This window comes from Monodelphis domestica, chromosome 4, assembly GCF_027887165.1.
Source record: "Monodelphis domestica isolate mMonDom1 chromosome 4, mMonDom1.pri, whole genome shotgun sequence".
Classification (NCBI taxonomy): domain Eukaryota; kingdom Metazoa; phylum Chordata; class Mammalia; order Didelphimorphia; family Didelphidae; genus Monodelphis; species Monodelphis domestica.
Genome location: NC_077230.1, coordinates 410,651,994 through 410,671,993, shown reverse-complemented (window position 1 = coordinate 410,671,993; position 20,000 = coordinate 410,651,994). Strand labels below are relative to the sequence as shown.

At 47.6% G+C, this 20,000-nt stretch overlaps 1 protein-coding gene across 1 annotated transcript in view; it reads left to right on the top strand.

Annotated features, from left to right (window-relative positions):
* Positions 1-20,000, top strand: part of LOC107650385 (rho guanine nucleotide exchange factor 16-like) — a 45,889-nt gene that overhangs the window by 10,476 nt on the left and 15,413 nt on the right. The window contains exon 2 of the mRNA XM_056795968.1: positions 15,413-15,984. Within this exon, the coding sequence (XP_056651946.1) occupies positions 15,433-15,984 (552 nt within the window). The 5' untranslated portion in view covers positions 15,413-15,432. The remainder of the gene's footprint in view (positions 1-15,412; positions 15,985-20,000) is intronic.

The window sequence follows — 20,000 nt, the reverse complement described above, 5'->3', positions numbered from 1 at the left end:
CCATTCTTCTTCCATTCATTGGGGAGAATGAGATTGAAGCTACGCCAGGAGTTTCCTCCTTTCTACAGTGGCAGGGATGGGCATTTCTCTCTGCTTATATTTGTATTCCCAGCCCAGAAACTGGCACCAGGAGGCTCTTAATAAATGCCTGTAGATGTTTTGACTTGAACCTCACAGGGATTATTAGGAAGGAAACATTGGAAGAACCCAGGCTCGTGTATTGAGGGACCTGGATTCAGGTCCTGTCCCTGACATGCCCTTCCCTGGGCGAGTCACCTCCTTTTCCCCAGACCTCAGTTTTCTCATCTGCCAAATGAGAGAGTCGATGGCTGGCCTCCTCGATCCACTGTTCTAGGTTTGGAACCCAGACGTCTTCTGGTCCGCGATGGGGATTCACTGTTTCAAGGACCTGTGATTGATTCGGGGGGTCGTCGTCACCCCTCTTTGCACCAGAGCCTTCCCAGCCCTCCTATTCCTTAGTAGACAGCCTTGGCCAGCCCAGAGAGGAGTCTCTGGATTTGGCTAGATGGTCTGCACACAGCAGCCCACATCCCCCAATACCTTGGGATGGAGCCAGGGGATGGCAGAGGGAGGGAAACTCTGGCAGGGACTGGGGCTCTTCTGCTGGGCCGGGCACCGCCGTCCTAGGGACTGTCCAGCCCCCTGGGGTGGCAGATGCTCGGTTTGAGGGAAGCAGGTTTTAGGGGGTTCGGAGAAGGCGCAGGTCACCTCTGCTGTCCTAAAATGCTACAGGGGAAGCACTCAAAAGGAAAACTCAAGACAGAAAAAAAATCCTACAGAGGAGGAAAAAATGAGAGCTTCCTCAAGGGATCGATGTGGATGCTCAGGGAAGTCACTAACTTTATTTATTTGTTTTTTTTTTAAGATGATAAGCTAGCTGGCACAGGACCTGGGTTCCAATCTGGCCTCAGGCACTTCCTAGCTGTGTGACCCTGGGCAAGTCACTTCACCTTGTTTTCCTAGTCCTTGCTCTTCTGTCTTAGAGTTGTTACTAGGACAGAAAGTAAGGGTTTTGGAGGGATTTTTAAAATTGTCTTTTTTAAAAATAAGACGGGCAAAGAATAGGATGAATACAAAAGTATTATATGACCCTATAAAAATGGTCAGGAATTCCAAAACTCTGAATAAAAGTGAAAGACAATAAAGAGAGTAGAGGGCATTTACTCCTCGGAGTGGGGAGAAGAGGATCCTGGAAGGGAGAGCCCTGCAGCTGCTGCTGCTGCTGTGGGTGGGCAGGACTGCAGAATGCACCTCTTGGCCAGATACATGGCACTTCTCGGGGCAGGGACTATTTGATCGTAATCTTCAGATCTATGGATGCCTGGCTCACAGTTAGTGCATAATAAATGCTCATTCAGTTAAGGGAACAAAACTGGCAGCAGAGAGAAGGCAGAGCCGCCCAGTTGTGATTTTGTTTTAGTTTTCACTGCCAAAAGAATCCCCCTCAGACTAGAAAGCTCCAAACCAAACTTCCAATTAGGGAAGTTTATGGCACAGCACAGCTCCTCCCCACCCCTCTAAAAAATTCAGCAGATAGCCAGTGAGAGTGTGGGGGCTCCCCGGGCTCCATTCAAGTTATCTGGCCCAGATAAATGCCCTCCTCAGGTACTGAAAGAATGAGTGGATGTGACTCTTGAACCGCTATCAGTGATATTTGAAAGATAATAAAGAATTGGAGAGATAATTCAGGACTAGTAAAGGACAACTATTGTCCTGATTTTCTAAAAGGCCAGAAGAATGGAGTCAGTAAATAGACTAGGGAGCTGGACTTCAGATCCTCAGAAGATTCCAGAACTTGGTAGTATAGATCTGGTTAATGATGTCTGGGAAAGGAAGTGATAGGAAGGAGAGCGAGCCAACAGAGACTTCTTCATGGGGCAGGTTCTACCAGACAAACTATTCCCTTTTTTTGCCAGTTACTCAAATATGTTACTTAGATTTTTCTTCCTTCCTTCCTTCCTTCCTTCCTTCCTTCCTTCCTTCCTTCCTTCCTTCCTTCCTTCCTTCCTTCCTTCCTTCCTTCCTTCCTTCCTTCCTTCCTTCCTTCCTTCCTTTCTCTTTTTCTTTCTTTCTCTCTTTCTTTCTCTCTTTCTTTCTTCCTTTCTTTCTTTCTTTCTTTCTTTCTTTCTTTCTTTCTTTCTTTCTTTCTTTCTTTCTTTCTTTCTTTCTTTCTTTCTTTCTTTCTTTCTTTCTTTCTTTCTTTCTTTCTTTCTTTCTTTCTTTCTTTCTTTCTTTCTTTCTTTCTTTCTTTCTCTCTTTCTCTCTCTCTTTCTTTGTCTTTCTTCCTTCCTTCCTTTCTTTTTTCTTTTTCTCTCTTCCTTCCTTTTTTCTTTTTCTTTTGTCCATCCTTTCTTTTTTCCTTCCTTCCTTCTTTCCTTCCTTCCTTCCTTCTTCATTCTTTCTTTTTCGCTTTCTTGCTTTCTTTCCTTCCTCCTTCCCTCCTTCTTTCCTCCCTCCCTTCCTTCCTTTTTCTCTTTCTTTCTTTCTTTCTTTCTTTCTTTCTTTCTTTCTTACTTTCCTCCCTCCCTCCCTCCTTCTTTCCTCCCTCCCTCCCTCCCTCCCTCCTTTCCTTCCTTCCTTGCTTTCTCTCTTTCTTTCTTTCTCTCTTTCTTTCTTTCTTTCTTTCTTTCTTTCTTTCTTTCTTTCTCTTCCTTCCTTCCTTCCTTTCTTTTTTCTTTTTCTCTCTTCCTTCCTTTTTTCTTTCTTTCTTTCTTTTGTCCATCCTTTCTTTTTTCCTTCCTTCCTTCATTCCTTCCTTCCTTGTTCTTTCTTTTTTGCTTCCTTCCTTCCTTCCTCCTTCCCTCCTTCTTTCCTCCCTCCTTCCCTCCTTCTTTCCTCCCTTCCTCCCTTCCTTCCTTCCTCCCTCCCTTCCTTCCTTCCTTCCTTCCTTCCTTCCTTCCTTCCTTCCTTCCTTCCTTCCTCCCTCCCTTCCTTCCTTCCTTCCTTCCTTCCTTCCTTCCTTCCTTCCTTCCTTCCTTCCTTCCTTCCTTCCTTCCTTCTTTCCTTCCTTCTTTTCCTCTCTAGCACAGAAGGGCACGAGCTAGGCTGTCAGGGTTAAGTGATTTGCCCAAGTTCACATAGTTAGAAAATATCTGAGATCAAATTTGAACCCAGGACCTCCCAACTCTAGGCCTGGTTCTATTCAATGAACTATTTCACTGCCCCTCTTACCTAAATTTTCAATAAAGTATTCAATAAAGTATCTCATGCTGGGGGCAGCTGGGTAGCTCAGTGAATTGAGAGCCAGGCCTAGAGACGTGAGGTCCTAGGTTCCAATCTGACCTCAGACACTTCCCAGCTTTGTGACTCTGGGCAAGTCACTTGACCCTCATTGCCTAGCCCTTACCACTCTTCTACCTTGGAGCCAATACACAGTATTGATTCCAAGACAGAAGGTAAGGGCTTAAAAATAAATAAATAAATAAAATTAAGTATTTCATGCTATTTTTATGGAAAATAAAAAGAGACGTGAGCTAGACAACAGTACAACCAGATTCACTCCCAGCTGGTGGAATGACTAGACTCAAAGTATAGTCATTGCTGATGGTTCCATGCCCATTTGGAAGGAGATCTCTGTGAAGTGCCCCAGAGATCTGTGCCCAGCCCTATGCTATTTAACAATGATTATCAATGACTTGGATAAAGGTCCTACATTGGGGGAAGGACATTGGTAAGTAAGCTAAAAAATGTTTATGGAGGTGACCCTCAGTCAAGTTGATGAAGAGCCTGCAATTTATGCCCTATGAGGAACTGGACATGGTTGCCTAGCAAAGGGGACATAATAGCTGGGTTTGAATTTTTGGAGGATTTGTTTTGGAGGAGAGATGAAGCTTATTCAGCTTGACCCCCAGAGAGCAGAACCAGGAGCATCTTGGGAAGACTTCAAAGCCAATTTTGGCTGGATGTCAAGGAAAATTACCCAACAATTAGATCTCTCCCATAGTGGAGAAGGTGGGTTTTCCTTCACTGTAGAACTATATCCAATATATTTTAGTAGAGCTCCTTTTTAGCTTAGGGTTAGGATGGTTATAGCCAGGTGGTATCCTGTCCTGGTCTTGAAAGATGGGTCAAATCTTTCCTCAGATATTAGTTGTATGACCTTCAGATGTGCCACATAACCTCCTTCTGCCTCAGTTTCTTTGTTGATAAAATGGGGGTAACCTACCATCCTGGGTTGTTGGGAGGACCAAATGAGATAACATTTTTAAGGTACTTTGCAAATCTTACAGTGCTATAAAAATTTTAGCAATGATTATTGGCAGCTAGATGGTACCATGGATAGTGCGTCATGAGTTCCAGTTAGTTGTGTGATCCTGGACAAGATACCAATGTCTATTTACCTCGGTTTCATCATGTGTGATGGATGTGATAATAATGGCACTCTCCTCCCAGGATGGTTAGAAGGATCAAAGGAGATAATTGTAAAATGTTTGTCGCAGGATCTGACGTACTATACTATATAAATGTTTGTTGTACTACTATTATTATTAGCGGCTTATGAAATTCTGTGATCCTTTATTCACTGGAGGATTGATTAGTCCTCTTTTATTCAAAGGAGACACGTTTTTTCCACATTGTGACCCAAAACAAATTTATCTTGATCAGTCAAAAGTATGATGTGCTAAGGTCTGAATTAGAGGATCCAGTTTCAAATCCTGGCTAAGCTAGATCTTTAGGGTTTTTGTGACTCCAGCCTGGACCTATCTCTTCCCTGGTCCTCAGTTTCATTGTCTAGAAAATTAGTGGGTTGGACAGTATGACCCCCCAATGTATCCTTAACAACTCTATGGACTCTCCACCTAAATGTAGGAGCCTCCCTTTTGTTTGGGGGCCAGAGTTAATAAAATGTTGTTGAGTCATAGATGTGGCCTGAGGACAGTTTGTCTGAGAAGTTGAGGGATTCCTTGGAGTAAGGTAGAAAGGTCTGTTTTCACCCTCAAGGAGCCAGGAGAGCCAGAAAGGAATTAAGTATTGAGGTCAATTCCTGGAAGACCTAAGAGGAAGCCCTATAACTAGTACTGAGAGACTGGGGGTTCAGCTTCAGGGATGCTGGTGGTGATCAAGGTGAATTCTGTCATCAATGAATTAACTCATTGTTAAGTGTCCGCTACTATGATCCTTCCCTTTGAGGAGCTTAATGCCTATATAATTGCTAGCTATTGTGATGAAGATGATGGTGGTGGTGATGAAGATGGTAGTGGTGATGATGATGATGATGATGATGATGATGATGATGATGATGATGATGATAAAGATGGTAGTGGTGGTGATGATAATGATGATAAAGATAGTAGTGGTGATGATAAAGATGGTGGTGGTGATGATGATGATGATGATGATGATACAAAAGATGGAAGTAAAGCCCATTGAAGGGAAGTGACTTGCTCAGGGTCACACAGCACCTTAGGGACAGATCTATGACTAGAACACTCATCCATCTCCTTCCACCCTACCACCTACCCACTGAAGACATTTTCATTGTGCCTCTTAACAATCAGGTTTGTCCAGGATTATAAATATTTGTGCACACTTTCCCTGCCAAAGTCTCCGCCGCAAACACTCAGGGTCTTAGAGCTGGAAGAGATCCCCTTGCCCTCATTTTATTACAAATGCTGCTGGAGCCCAGAGAGGTTCAGGCTTGGGCGAGAGGGTCAGGGCAGGGATCAGTACGCCATTCCTTTATTTCAGAGAAACACACTCAACCTTTCCCATGTTTACTCAGCCCAGTAATCACCACCCCAGGATGATAACCCAAGTTTGCTGACTCCCAAGTCCACGGCTATTTCTGTAGCCCTGCCCTGCCTATTTGATTTGTCCCTTCTCCCATCTCCCAGGCTTTGCACTGGCCTTTCCTCACCCCAGAAAGGACCTGCCTCCTTGCCTCTACTTAACTAGAATCCCTAGAATTCAGAGCTCAGCTTCGGGGCTCCCTCACTACCTGAGTGCCTGCCCTCCAAAGTGGCCTCTTTTACTTAGTGAATTATTATTATTTCCCCATTCCCAAATAGAGTGGAAGATCCTTAGGGACGAGGGCTGCTTCACCGTGGGCTTCGTGCTTCAGTGCCCGGCACATAGTAGGTGCTCCATCAATAAACACAGAATGCCTACTATGCGCTCCTCTCTTAATGATTATTTGTGGATAGAGCACGCGTAATAGAACAAAAGGATGAAGCCAGCCGCCCAGCTGCGGCGCCTTTCAGTCCTGGAACAGGGACCCAGCTCAGGCTCAGAGTCGTGAGACCTGCTCAGGAGGGCTCCCCATGGCTGGGTTGTGGCCAAGCGTGGTCCTGTGTACCTCCCCGGGGACCAGAGCATCCCAGAAGCAGACCCTCGTGGCTCTCCCGGGTTGGTGCCCAGAGAGGCAGAGCCGGGCAGGTGCCGTTGGCCGACTTCCCGAGGGTGTGGCGAGGCCCCACCTCTGGGCAGAGCTGCTTACGGGCCCGGAACAACTGCTCACCAAACAGGTTCCCATCAGGGCCTCTGTGACCCCGGAGCAAATGTAGGCCGCCTCAGGGAGGGGCACGGAAACCCGAACAGCCCCGCAGACCTGACTGGGAGAGGGAATGGAGGAAGGGCAGGAGGACCTCGGGCGGCAGCCACAAGGCTGCAGGAAGCCGAGCCAGAGGTGCGGGAGGGAATCGGTAGAGGGCTCGGTGCCCCCTGGGAAATGGGGCCAGGATGGTGTCCAGGTGAAAGGCCCAGGGAGCAGGAACCAGTTAGTGCTGGCCGGAAGCTGCCACTGGTTTGGTGGGGGTTGGGGCATGATTTAGTGAGTGTGCCCAAGCCTCAGGGGGAATCTCATCTTCATAGGTGTGTGTATACATTTGTATTTATGTGTAATAATTGGAGAGAGAGACAGAGAGGAGAGAGAGAGACAGGGAGACAGACAGAAAGAGAGAGAGGAGAAAATGAGAGAGAAAAAAGAGAAGAGAGACAGAGAGAGAGGGAGAGACAGAGAGAGAGACAGAGAGAATGGTGGAAACAGAGAGACAAGAGGAAAGAGAGAGAGAGAGAGAGAGAGAGAGAGGAGAAAATGAGAGAGAAAAAAGAGAAGAGAGAAAGAGAGGGAGGAGAATGGTGGAAAGAGAGAGGAGGGAGGAAAGAGAAAGAGGAGAGGGGGAAAAGGTGGAAAGAGAAAGACAAGAGGAAAGAGAGACAGAGAGAGGAGAAAGTGAGAGAGAGAAAAGAGAAGAGAGACAGAGAGAGAGGGAGAGACAGAGAGAATGGTGGAAACAGAGACAAGAGGAAAGAGAGAGAGAGGAGAAAATGAGAGAGAAAAAAGAGAAGAGAGAAAGAGAGGGAGGAGAATGGTGGAAAGAGAGAGGAGGGAGGAAAGAGAAAGAGGAGAGGGGGAAAAGGTGGAAAGAGAAAGACAAGAGGAAAGAGAGAGGGAGAGAGAGGAGAAAGTGAGAGAGAGAAAAGAGAAGAGAGACAGAGAGAGAGAGAGAAAAGAGGAGACAAAGAGGAGAGAAGAAAGGTGGAAAGAGAGAAAGAAGAGGGGTGAGGAGAGGGAGAAAGAGAGAGTGAGAGGACAGAGGAGAAAGGTGGAGAGAGACAGGCAGACAGACAGAGAGAATGGATAATGGCCAGTGGCCTTTGAGCTGAACCTGGGGTCTTCCTGAGGAAGTTAGGAGCAGAGATCAGAATTTGAATTGAAGGCCTCTGAACCCAGCTTCAGGTTCCAGGGACGCTTTCCACTCCCCCAAGTTGCCTGTGTATTATTGTTGCATCCTAATTATATAGGACATATTCATCACATCATTACAGAGACTTAACTAAAGCAACAATATTTACTCTGTAGATATTTGTGGGTATCGAGGGTGTCCCCCGAGTCTCAGGGCCTTTGGGGTTCTGATGACCTGATTTATAAATAATATTGACAGATGCTCTATTAGCGTATAATTAGAGATCTTGAATAATATTATTTAGATGACCGGAGTGTAAACTCAAAACCAGTGTAGCCCTTGTTGGTCACATTTATGACAGTCCCCTGTTATCGGGATAGAAATCAGTTATTCTTGTGGCAATTGGCACCTCCTGGACCCTCAGGTCTGTGCTTCATTGGGATCTCTCTAGCCTGGGGGGGGGGGCAGTCTTCCACCCCCAGTAATTCTTCCCTCTGAGCTCCAGCCAAGTAAGCTTCTCTCTATTCCTCCCCCTACTCCCCACCTCCATCCGCCATCTTCCCATTGGCCATCCTCCAAGCCTGGAATATCTTTCCTCTTCCCCTATGACTCATGGGGTCCCTCTCCTCCTTCTCAGATACTGTCTAACTGTCTAAGCACCATCTTCTCTACAAGAAGACTTCTCAGATCCCTGCGGAGGGTTTCCTCCTTTCCAAGCCACCTCATATTACCCTTTTTGTATTTATTAAAATTCTATTCCTTCCTTCCTTCCTTCCTTCCTTCCTTCCTTCCTTCCTTCCTTCCTTCCTTCCTTCCTTCCTTCCTTCCTTCCTTCCTTCCTTCCTTCCTTCCTTCCTTCCTTCCTTCCTTCCTTCCTTCCTTCCTTCCTTCCTTCCTTCCTTCCTTCCTTCCGTCTTTCTGTCTTTTTATCCCCAGCACCTGGCATGTAATAGTCCCTCAGCTAATATTTGTTGAATGAACCTTGAAATGAGCAAGACCTGGAGCCAACAAGGTGGCTCAGTGGATAGAGATCCAGATCTGAAGATGGGAGATCCTTGGTTTAAACCTGGCCTTCAGCACTTCCTAGCTGTTGTAAAAATGGAGATTTGTGACCCTGGGGAAGTCACTTAACCCCAGTTGCATAGCTCTTACCACTCTTTTGCCTTGGAACCAATACCCAGTGTTGATTCTAAGACGGACGGAAGGAAGGAAGGAAGGAAGGAAGGAAGGAAGGAAGGAAGGAAGGAAGGAAGGAAGGAAGAAAGAAAGAAAGAAAGAAAGAAAGAAAGAAAGAAAGAAAGAAAGAAAGAAAGAAAGAAAGAAAGAAAGAAAGAAAGAAAGAAAGAAAGAAAGAAAGAAAGAAAGAAAGAAAGAAAGAAAGAAAGAAAGAAAGAAAGAAAGAACAGATGTAAGTATGAACCCTTGAAATGGAAATAATTTGAGTTTTGCTATTACCTCAAAGGGTTGTTGCAAGAAAGTAGATAAAAGAACATTTTAGAAATTTTAAACTGGAAAGGAAGCCCCCTTTGTTTTATATCGAAGGAAACTGAGGCCCACAGGGAAGAACTTCCCCAAGATCACACGGAGATTCTGGAACCTAGTTTCAGTCTGATGTGTGTTGTAGTTTGGATCTGTCTCATCAATGGATGTTTCTTGCCTGGTTTTTGGCCCCTAAACAGAGGGATGGTGTGTATGCAGCAGCTGCTTGGAGCCTGGGGCCTCTCGGGGAAAATAACAGGCATGAATGGTGGGCTCTGTCCCCGCCAGCCGCTGCCATCAGACAGTGTCAGAGCTGGGAAGGCCCCTAGAGACAGTGACTCCCCCAACCCCCAAAGACCTTATCAACCCTGTGGGGAAAATCCAGCACTGGAGGCTCCAGAAAGAGCAGGAATTGTTTCATTTTTCGTTATTGAGTGCCCAGTGTCTAGTATCACCCTGTGGATATTTAATTAAATTCTGTTGGTGGATTGATTTCTGTCTTCTAGGTGTAGCATTACATTTTTTTGCCCATAATATAGTTGTTAAATGCTTGGGGCAGGTAGGTGGTACACTGTATAGGGTACTGGGTCTGGAGTCAGGAGGACCTGAGTTCAAATTCTGCCTCAGATACTAGTTATGTGATGTTGGGCAAGTCACTTAATTGTGTTTGCCTCAGTTCCCTCATCTGCAAAATGAGCTGGAGCAGGAAATGGCCAACCACTCCAGTATCTTGGCTAAGAAAACTCCAGATGGAATCTTGAAGAATCAGACACGATTGAATGCCAACAAAAAATAAATTCTTACTGGTCATTTAATTAATTTAGTCAACCTGAATGTGAATTCCAGGCTTTGCTACTTATTCTCTGTGTGACCCTTGGATGAGCCTTCTCTGAACAATAAGTTCTTCCTCTGATAGCCTTTGTCTTAGTCAGTCCCTCCTGCCAGGAGTGCCCTCTCTCCTCACAGCCTCCTAGAAGGGCTCTCTTTCTTCAAAGGTCTGCTCAAGCACCACCTTCTCCAGGAAGCGCCTGGTTCTGATTTTGCATTTATAGACTTATTTATCAGCAAATCACAAGCATTTATTAACCCCCAACTGTTCGCCAAACCCTGATTGTGTTGGGAATTCCCACAGGAACCAGTCCTACCATCATGGAGATTGAGTATGGTGGCTCTCTTCCAGTGTGAACTTCCAGGTGAACTCTTCCTCAAGGCAAGAACTGTTTGGGCTTGGCCCCAAAATGGAACTTGAGAAACTTTACTTGCCTTCCAGGATTACTAAGAGGAAATCATCTTACCCTGTGGATGGCCTGGGGACTGGGAAGCTTGAGAAACAGTCTGGCGGTGTAGTGGTACTTCCCATCCCTGGAGGTCTTTGAGCAAAGACTGGAGAATGGCTCTGTCTATAGTTTGGGTGGTCAAGTCCACTGGTCCTCAGTCTCCAAGGTTCCTTCCAAAGATGACATTCTGGGACTCAACCAGGGTAAAGCACTGAGTTTGGGAGAGAATTAGGAGCATCCTACATCTAGGTCAGGGTCTTTTCCATAGTTGTATCCTCTCTCCAGCCTTCTATTGAAGGGAGACCCAGGTTTACCCCACATAATTTTTTATCATTTTTCAGTCCTTTCTGACTCTTTATAACCCCATTTGTGGCTTTCTTGGCAAAGATACTGAAATGGTTTGCCATTTTCTTCTCCCAAATCATTTTATAGATGAAGAAACTGAGGCAAACCAGTTGTATCTGACTCTTTGTGGCCTCATTTGAGGTTTTCTTGGCAAAGGTAACTAGAGTGGATTTGCTGCTTCCTTCTCCAGCTCATTTGACAGATGAGAAAATCAAAGCAACAGTTACTTACCCACAGTCACATAGAAGTAAGTGTCTGAAGCTGGATTTGAATGCAGGTCTTCCTTACAGATGGAGAAATCAAGTCACAGAGATTAATTCTAAAGTAGAGCTTGGCCCTTTAGAGTGCTATTCACCCATGTATTCCTTTACCAAATACTTATTAATAGCCTATTGTATTATCAGGCACTGAGGAAAGACAAAACCTTTTTATTTGTATCCTCAGAACTTATTTATAATATTCAACCACCCCTTCATTCCTGGTTTAAAAACTCATTTGATTGTGGTGTTTTATTCTTGTATGTAGTCTTGATAGTATTTTATTTAAAATAGTTGCATTGATGTTCATTAGGGATATTGGTCTATAGTTTTCTTTCTCTGTTTTATCTCTTCCTGGTTTAGGTATCAGTACCATATTTATGTCCAAAAGAGTTTGGAAGGATTCCCTCTTCTTCTGCCTTTCCAAATAGTTTAGTATTATAGTTGTCTTTTGAATGTTTGGCAAAATTTGCTTATGAATCCAGCTGGCCTTAGAGACTTTTTCTTAGGCAGTTCTTCAATGGTTTCTTTAATTTCTTTTCCTATGATGTAAATGAATATTATTCTATTTCCTCCTTTGTTAATCTGGGTAGTTTATAGTTTTGTTAGTATTTATCTCTTTCACTTGAATTGTCAGATTCATTGGCATAAAATTGGGAAAAATAACTTCCAATAATTGTTTTAATTTTTCTTCATTGGTTGTCATTTCACCTTTTCCCCCAAATTTATTTATGAAGTACATAGTAAGTGCTCAATGTATACATGTTGATTGATTAAAATAGCCCTTGCTCTCCAGGTGCTTCCATTCTGTATGAGAGAAGAAACAGCTTGTATACAGAGAGTAGCCAAAGTAGATAGAGCACCGGGCCTGGAATCAGGAAGAGTTGAATTCAAATGTGACCTCAGATACTGAAATGGCCCTGGACATGCCACTTTACCTCTGTCTGCTTCAGTTTCTTCAACTATAAAATTGAGATCATAATAGCATCCACCTCCTAGGGTCATTGGGAAGCTCAAATGAGCTAATATTTGCAGAACCTCTAACACAATGCCTGGTATATAGGAGGCACTATATAAATGTTAGCTCTTTTTTTATTATTATACACTTATATAAGTAGTATGTATATATATGTTAATAGTATACATTGGTAATAAAAATACTAATATATAACATCTGTGCAGATATCCTTAAGTTAACGTCTAATATATGCAATAATAATATATAATATGACATATAAGACATTTTTAATATACAACATAAGACATAAACCATATATGGATATAATATGACATATAATAGAATGAGATATAATATACTTATATAACATGAAATACATATTATATATAATATAATAATGTGATATACTTATAGATAATACACTTATATATGATATACTTGTTATAGATAATATAATTATATAATATATGATGTCCTTATAGAAAATATAATTATATAATGTATGTAGCACTTATAATTATATAATATATGATGCACTCATATAATATAATTATATAGTATAGATAGATATATTATAAATAATATATATGATGGACTTGAAGATAATTAGATAATATATGATATACTTATTTATAGATAATATAATTATATAACATAATATACTCATATATAATATAATTATCTAATATATGATGGACTTATATGATACACTTATTTATAGATAATATAATTATCTAACATAATGTACTCATTATATGTGATTATATAATGTATGATGGACTTCTTATAGATAATAATATTATATAATATATGATGGACTTATAGATAATTAGATAATATATGATATACTTATTTATAGATAATATAATTATCTAATATATGATGGACTTATATGATACACTTATTTATAGATAATATAATTATATAACATAATGTACTCATTATATATGATTATATAATGTATGATGGACTTCTTGTAGATAATAATAATATTATATACTATACGATGGACTTATAGATAATTAGATAATATAGGATATACTTATTTAGAGATATTATAACATTAATGTGTGTAAATACAAATATAGTTTCTAGGAGGGGAGGCTTTGGTATAGAGGGCACCACCTGAGCTGGGGCCCTTATAGAAAGGATGAGCTCCAGGGGAGGTGGGAGATGAGCCAGGTTTAAGGCACAAGTAGGAACATTTTCCAGAGTTCAGGAGAGGGAAGGGAAGGAGAGCCTCTTGTCCCTTGCTGACCTTGCCCTGCCTTCATGGTAAACACCCTTGCATTCATTCCTTTCACTTTCGATCTCCGTTCTTCCCCTGGTGACAGCATTGGGCCAGGTCAGATGGAGGAGGCAGGCAGAGACCCATGCAGTCCGGGCCCCTTTCTGGAAGTGGGGGTGCAGTTCCTGGAAGCCTGGGGATGCCCGGGATGGGTGGTTCCGGCAGATGCATTTCTGTAGCCCTGGCAGCCCATGCCAGGCTGTGGGATTCCAGAGTGGGAGGAGGAGGTGCCACGGGGCAGGCTGAGTCATCAAGGGAAGAGAGATGGTATCGTATCTCGTGAAACCTTTGGCCTTCTTGCTTGGTCCTTGGATGACCCATCTTGGGGCTTCTTGCAAGTCTTCTTCCTCGGGGCCCTCCCCTGACATCGATTAGCTCATTGAGTAGTTGGTCAGAATTATGGCTGTTTAGGGGTCAAAGGGAGACAGGGTGGATGAGGGGAAAGAGCTCTGGTCCTGAGTTCCAGTCCCCCCTCTGCTTCCGTGCCCTCACCCACTGGGCTCTGAGTGAGCCTCCCTTTCCCTTTCTGTCGGATGAGTCTGTTGAACTGATCTCATGGGACCCTTCCAGCTCTGCCCTCCTGTCCTCCTGACTCAGAGTCCCTTCCACACAGGGCTGCCCGTCTGTCCTCCGCTGGAGGGCCTCCTGCCAAGCCCTGCTCTAGGCCCTACGAGGGGTGCAGGAATGAGGCACAGACCCTGCCCTGGAGAAGCTTCCAGTTGATTCAATATGGCGGAAGAGCCAGGGCCGGGGAATGGGGAGATGCTGGTCCTTAAGATATCCAGCAAATCCCAGGACCTTCCTCTAGGAAACAAGTGGGCCCATCGGCGCCATCTCCGAGACCTCTTTTAGCTCCCCCAGTCTGGGGACAGTGGAGGGAGAGAGGGGAGGTGGGATGGAAGAGAGGCAAAGGGAGAGGCCACTGGCTGGCCAAGGAGCCTGCTCTAAGTCGATTAGATTGTAAGTTCCTGGAGGCCACGGACTGCCCTTTTTATTCCTTGACTCTCCATTGCTTGCCCTGTGCGTGGCCTGAGGAGGTGCTTCATAACTGCGGAGCGGATGGGTCTTAGAGCAAGGAACAGAGATGTCTTCCTTTTCTCTGGGGGGGAAGCGCTCGAGGTGGGGAGGCTCAAGGGCAGCCCAGGGAAGACACTGAACTGAGGAGGGGGGAAGAGGGGGCCAGGGAGAAAAGGAGGCCTTCGGTGCCTCCAGGACAGAGAAGAAAACAGCCCCTGCCCTCTGGGACTTGACATTCTGGGGGGCTGGGGCATGGGTGGATGCCACCGGCACCCAGATAAATAAAGCCTAAGCCTGTAGGTGAGGCTCCGGCTGAGGGTGGGGGGTAAGGAAAGGGCTTCTCTGGGAGGCAGCACTGAGCTGGGCTTTGAAGGGAAGCAGCAGGGCATTCTGGGGGGCCAAAGGGGGAAGAAAGGGGGCATTCATTCCTGGGGATGAGTTCACATCTCTCTCCAGCACTGCCTCCCTGCATCCTCCCAGGAAGACGTACCCAGCAGGCTGGTGATCTTGAGCCTGCCTCCATCTCTGGCCCTGTGTGTGCCCTGGGTGATAGATAGAGAAAAACGACTGGATTTGAAACCAGAGGGCCCGATTCAAATCCAGATGCTGCCTTTTATGGTCTAAAGTAGAATAAAATAAAATAAAAAATATTATGGGGGAGGCCCGTCCTGGGCCTCAGTTTCCCCACCTGCAAAATGACCGCTCCTCTGCCTTGGAACCAATATACAGTACGCACTCCAAGACGGAGAGGAGGGTGATATGATATGATTTCTTGTTCCCTCTTCGAGGAGGAGTTGGGTTCTTCCTCGAGATACAGGGTGCCTCCTGCCTCAGTTTCCCCAGCCCGTCTTTCTCTAGAGAAGCCACTGAAGAATGCCAGTGGCAGGCTGGCATGGGACCGTGCCAAGCCTCTTCCGATTGGCTTTCCTCCTGACCGAGCGTTCCCCGGCCCCGCGCTCTTCTGTCATTCTATGAATGATGCTTAATAAGGGACGGCAATCGCAGAGACCAGGGCAGCGGAGGCGGGAGGGCTGGTGCTTCACCTCCGCCCCAGAGGGAGGGGATGGGAGGGCTCTTCCCCCAGCGAGGCCCCCCCCCCGACTCTGTCTGCGCTCACGTCCTGCCTCTTTCGCGCCCCCCCCCAGGACCCCCCAGCGGAAGCGCCATGTCCCAGAGACACTCCGACAGTTCCCTGGACGAGAAGTCCAAGCTCCTGGGCTACCGCTTACACTCGGAGCTGCGCCTGGACGAGGCTGGCCATCCGGTGCCGGGGCTGCCCGGGCCGCGGAGCTCCCTGAAGGCCATGGAGAACGCCGCCTTCCAGGGGGGCCCCCCGCCGGCCGAGCCCCACCACGTCGTCCTGAGCACGGAGAGCCCCGCCGCTCTCAAGGTGGGCACCCAGCAGCTGATCCCCAAGAGCCTGGCCGTGTCCTCCAAAGCCAAGACGCCCACCCGCCACCAGAGCTTCGCCGTGTCCGTGCCGAAGGAGGCCCCCCAGCGGGACCCCAAGAGGCTGTCCGCCCCGGGCTTCTCCTTCGACGACCTGGACGTGGACGTGACCTCGGGGGGGATGCTGAAACGGAACCTTCGCAACCAGTCCTACCGGGCGGCCATGAAGGGCTTCCGAACCCCGGCCGAGCCCAAGCCTATGGCCACCCTCCGAGCTCTGGCCGAGGAGCCGGTCCAGGGGCGGGCCCGGAGCCCCGCCAGGAACAAGGTAAGGGGCGGGGCCGGGGCCGGTGTGGGACCGCGGACTGGCGGCATCCTTAGAATGAGCACTAGACACGAGTGTTAGCCCTATATACAGAGGAGAAGACTGAGGGAGCCGGAGCCTCACTTATCTCTAGATCGCCACGAGGGGCGCTAGTCCTAGCCATGGCAGCAGCAAGCAATTGTGTAGCACCGGAACCACCTGGGGGCGGGGCTGTTGTTAGCCCCATTTTACAAATGAGGAAACTGAGGGAGACCCTGACTGCAAGTCCGGCTCCATCCACTGGGCCACCCAGCCCACGCCGGAAGCTCAAGTGGCTGCTTCTGCCTTCGCCCCCTCCCGTCTCTCCGAGATGAGCTGCTCCCTGCCTGGAATTCCCTCCCTCTTCGGGGTGTCCTACTTAAATAGAAATGTGGGTGCCGGGATCCCCCCAAACTGACAGGATCCATTTCTATTGCCTTTTTTTTGTTTATTTCTGAAATGTCTCCCATGTGCATTTTCATGTGATTTGGGTCCCTGCCAGAAATCTCATTTATAGCATGTATTTTTTCATCATAACGTGAATTTCTAGTAAGTGCCCGAGCTCAGCTCAACATTTATTTCCTTATTTTCTTCTGTCTTGGAATCACTACTGTGTTTCAGTTCCAAGGCAGAAGATCGGTAAGGGCTAGGCAATGGGGGTCAAGTGACTTGCCCAGGGACACACAGCCAGGAAGTGTCAGGGGCAGATTTGAACCCAGAACCTCCAGATTCCAGGTCTGGCTTTCTATCTACCAACTGCCCCAAGTCAAGAGTAATGTATTTGTATTCATTTCAGAGAATAGCAGGAATCAATAAGCAGGCAACAGCTAGGGATTGCCCAAGCAAGGATCATTCTTAACTCTCTTTTGAATCCTCAGAGGATAGAGTGCTAGATGGGAGGTCCTGGGTTCCAATGTAACCTCAAGACACTTCCCAGCTGGGTGACCCTGGGCAAGTCACTTGACCCCCATTGCCTAGCCCTTACCTCTCTTCTGCCTTGGAACCAATACCCGGTATTGAGTCTAAGGTGGAAGGTGAGGGTTTAAAAGAAGAAAATAAGTTATCCAGTGGTTAGATACTTCCCAGCTGTGTGACCCTGGACAAGTCACTTGACCCCCATTGCCTAGCCCTTAGCACTCTCCTGCCTTGGAGCCAATACACAGTATTGATTTTAAGATGGAGGTAAGGGTTTTAAAAAAACCTTTTGTGATCATCCGCAGGGGGATATGAAATGGGAATTAGCAGAAAGGCAAAAACATGGTCCCTGCACTCAAGGAGCTCCCACTGGATTGGGGGAGACAGCAGGCGAAAGACTCTCGAGGTCTGTACCTGGCAGGGAATTTCAGAGAGGAGGCAGGAGGATGGGGAAGGACCTTGGGCAGAGGGAGGGATCTGAGCAGAGACTCCTAGGAAGCCAGGAGGAAGAGGGGGCGCGTGGGGGCCAACCAGTGCAAGTGCTGGGGCGAACCCCAAGCAGGCAGCTGTGGCTGGCTCTTAGAGGGCGGTAGGAAGCCAAATGGGAGGCCAAAAAGGGAGGAAGGGACCAGGCTGCATCCTGAGCCACCCTGGGGAGGACCATCCCCTCCCTGCCTCCTTGGCTACCCAGACTGGATTTGAGCAGGGAGCGGCGGAGGCCGCTGCCCAGGGCCACCTTGTGGGGCGCCAGGGGAAAGTCTGAGTGGCACAGATGAGGAGGGGTGAAATAGATGTAGAAATGTGAGTAGAAATGGCGGGTGTTGGGGGTTTTATACCGGAGGAGTTTGTGCTTTTCCCAGAAGCCAAAGGGAGCCCCCTGCTTGCCTCAGTTTCTTTATTTGTAAAATGAGCTAGAAAAAGGAATGACAGCCATTCCAAAATCCTTGCTCTGTGGCTCTGGCCAAGTCCCTTCACCCTGCTTGCCTCAGTTTCTTTATTTGTAAAATGAGCTAGAAAAAGGAATGACAGCCATTCCAAAATCTTTGCTCTGTGGCTCTGGCCAAGTCGCTTCACCCTGCTTGCCTCAGTTTCCTCATCTGTCAAATAAGCTGGAGAAGGGCGGCCAACCTCTCTCTCTGCCCAGAAAACTCCAAATGGGCCTCGGAGAGTCGAGACAAGCCTTGAACAACAAATTTGTGCTTCAATCCAGAGGCTAAAGGAAGCCACCAAAGCTCTGGAGCATCCCTCGGTTGACTCCAAGGCCGGCGGGGCAGGAGCGGCCGCTTCCTACAAACTGTGACGGGCCGCCTTTGGTCTTGTTCCGAGCTCGCTTTTTCTGGTAACTGGCTCAAAGCAGCAGCATCTGGGCTGCAGAAACCAAGCGCCTGGGGATGCCGGATGCCTCAGATGGAAACCATTCCAGCCGCCCCTGGGCTCGGGCAGGGGAGGGTCAGCCCAGCCCAGGCGGCCCAGGGAGCCCTGTGGTTTTCGGGCTCTGCCCTGCTCTGGCCCCTTTTGGCTTCCTGTGTCCGGGGGCTTCCCAGGAAGACCCGGAGATCTCCTGCTGGGAAGGCCGAGCCCCCCCCATGGAGGACTGAGGCAGGGGCCGCTCGGTGGCTCAGCCGAGGGCCCAAGTTCAGATCTGGCCTCCCCTGCCCTGCCCAGCCATAGTTTCCATTATTCTTCCCATCCTGCCATTGTTCTGTCCCATGTTCATCCTGGCATCTCCTGCTCCCACGCCTTGATGCAAGGCACCCCGAATGCCTTCCCTCCCCAACCTGTGGACATCCTCTTCTTCAAGACGAGGGCCGCCACCACCAGGAAGCCTTCCAGCTGGCAGTTTTCTCCCCCGGCACATTCATCTTCTTCAACAATGTAGCCCGGCACCTTTTGTGTGCCCTGCCGTAGAGCGGGCAGGCGATGGAGCCTTCTTTTCATTTTGTTCCATCTGGATTTCAGGGCTATCTGGAATGCCCAGTGTGGGCATTCCCTCCCCTGACGCCGATCAGCAATCTCTCTGTCGTGTAAAGCCTTAGGGAGCTGCCGGGGCACCCCCAAAGAGGCGAAGGGACCCCCCCCCCAGGTCCTCACGTATCCTCTGCTTAACCCAGGAAATGGAGGCAAACAATTTAAGGGACTTGCTCAGAGTCACAGAGCCAAGATTTTGGCATGGTTGCTATTTCCTTCTCCAGCTCATTTTACAGATGAGGAAACCGAGTCAAGCAGGGTTAAGAGACTTGCCCAGGGACACACAGCTAGGTCAGATTTAAACTAAAAAAAAAATGGATATTCCTGACTCTATTCCCCATGTGCCATCCACCTGCCCCTGAGGCTCCTGGGTACAAAACAAGTCAGGATGATTTTTTTTAAATCCTCACCTTTTGTCTTAGAATCAATACTAAGTATTAGTTCTAAGACAGAAGAGTGGTAAGGGCTAGGAGTTAAGTGACTTGCCCAGGGTCACACCGCTGGGAAGTGTCTGAGGCCAGATTTGAACCCAGGACTTCTGGCATTCTCTCTCTCCACTAGCTGCCCCATAATGAGTTTTCCTGGATTTGATTGGCGGTCCTGGCTGTCCTTCTTCCTGGTGTAGGGATGGTCGGGACATTTGGTGAGGGGAGACCCTCGAGGCAGAGCAGAGAAGGGGGGGAAGCATTGAGTCTAAGAGGAAGGCAAGAGTTGATAGAAAAGGGCTGCTTTCAGAACAAGCTGGAGCCAGCCCCCCCTTCGGCAAGGACCCCCTCGTTCCGGGGGCTCTGCTTGGAGTCTCCCCACGTCTCCCTCCGCTTCCGCAGCACCCACACAGGGTTGGTTTGAGCCGAGTTCTGGTGAAATTCCTGGTGCCTTCCCAGAAGAGAGGAGGGAGGGCGGGTGGCCGGCGTCCTGGCCCTGAGAAAGGGGCCTCCTGGGGGGGGGGGGTCTGCCGGGGAGGCCCCTGTCCTTAGGGAGGTCAGCCGGGTGCTGGCGCTGCCCAACGCCGGGCGCTGGCTTCCGCACCCTCCCTTCCACTGGGGGAGAAAAGCCCTCACCGAGGCCCGAGTCTGGCTTTGGAGGGTGCCGGCAATGCCAGGAGGCCCATCGAGGCT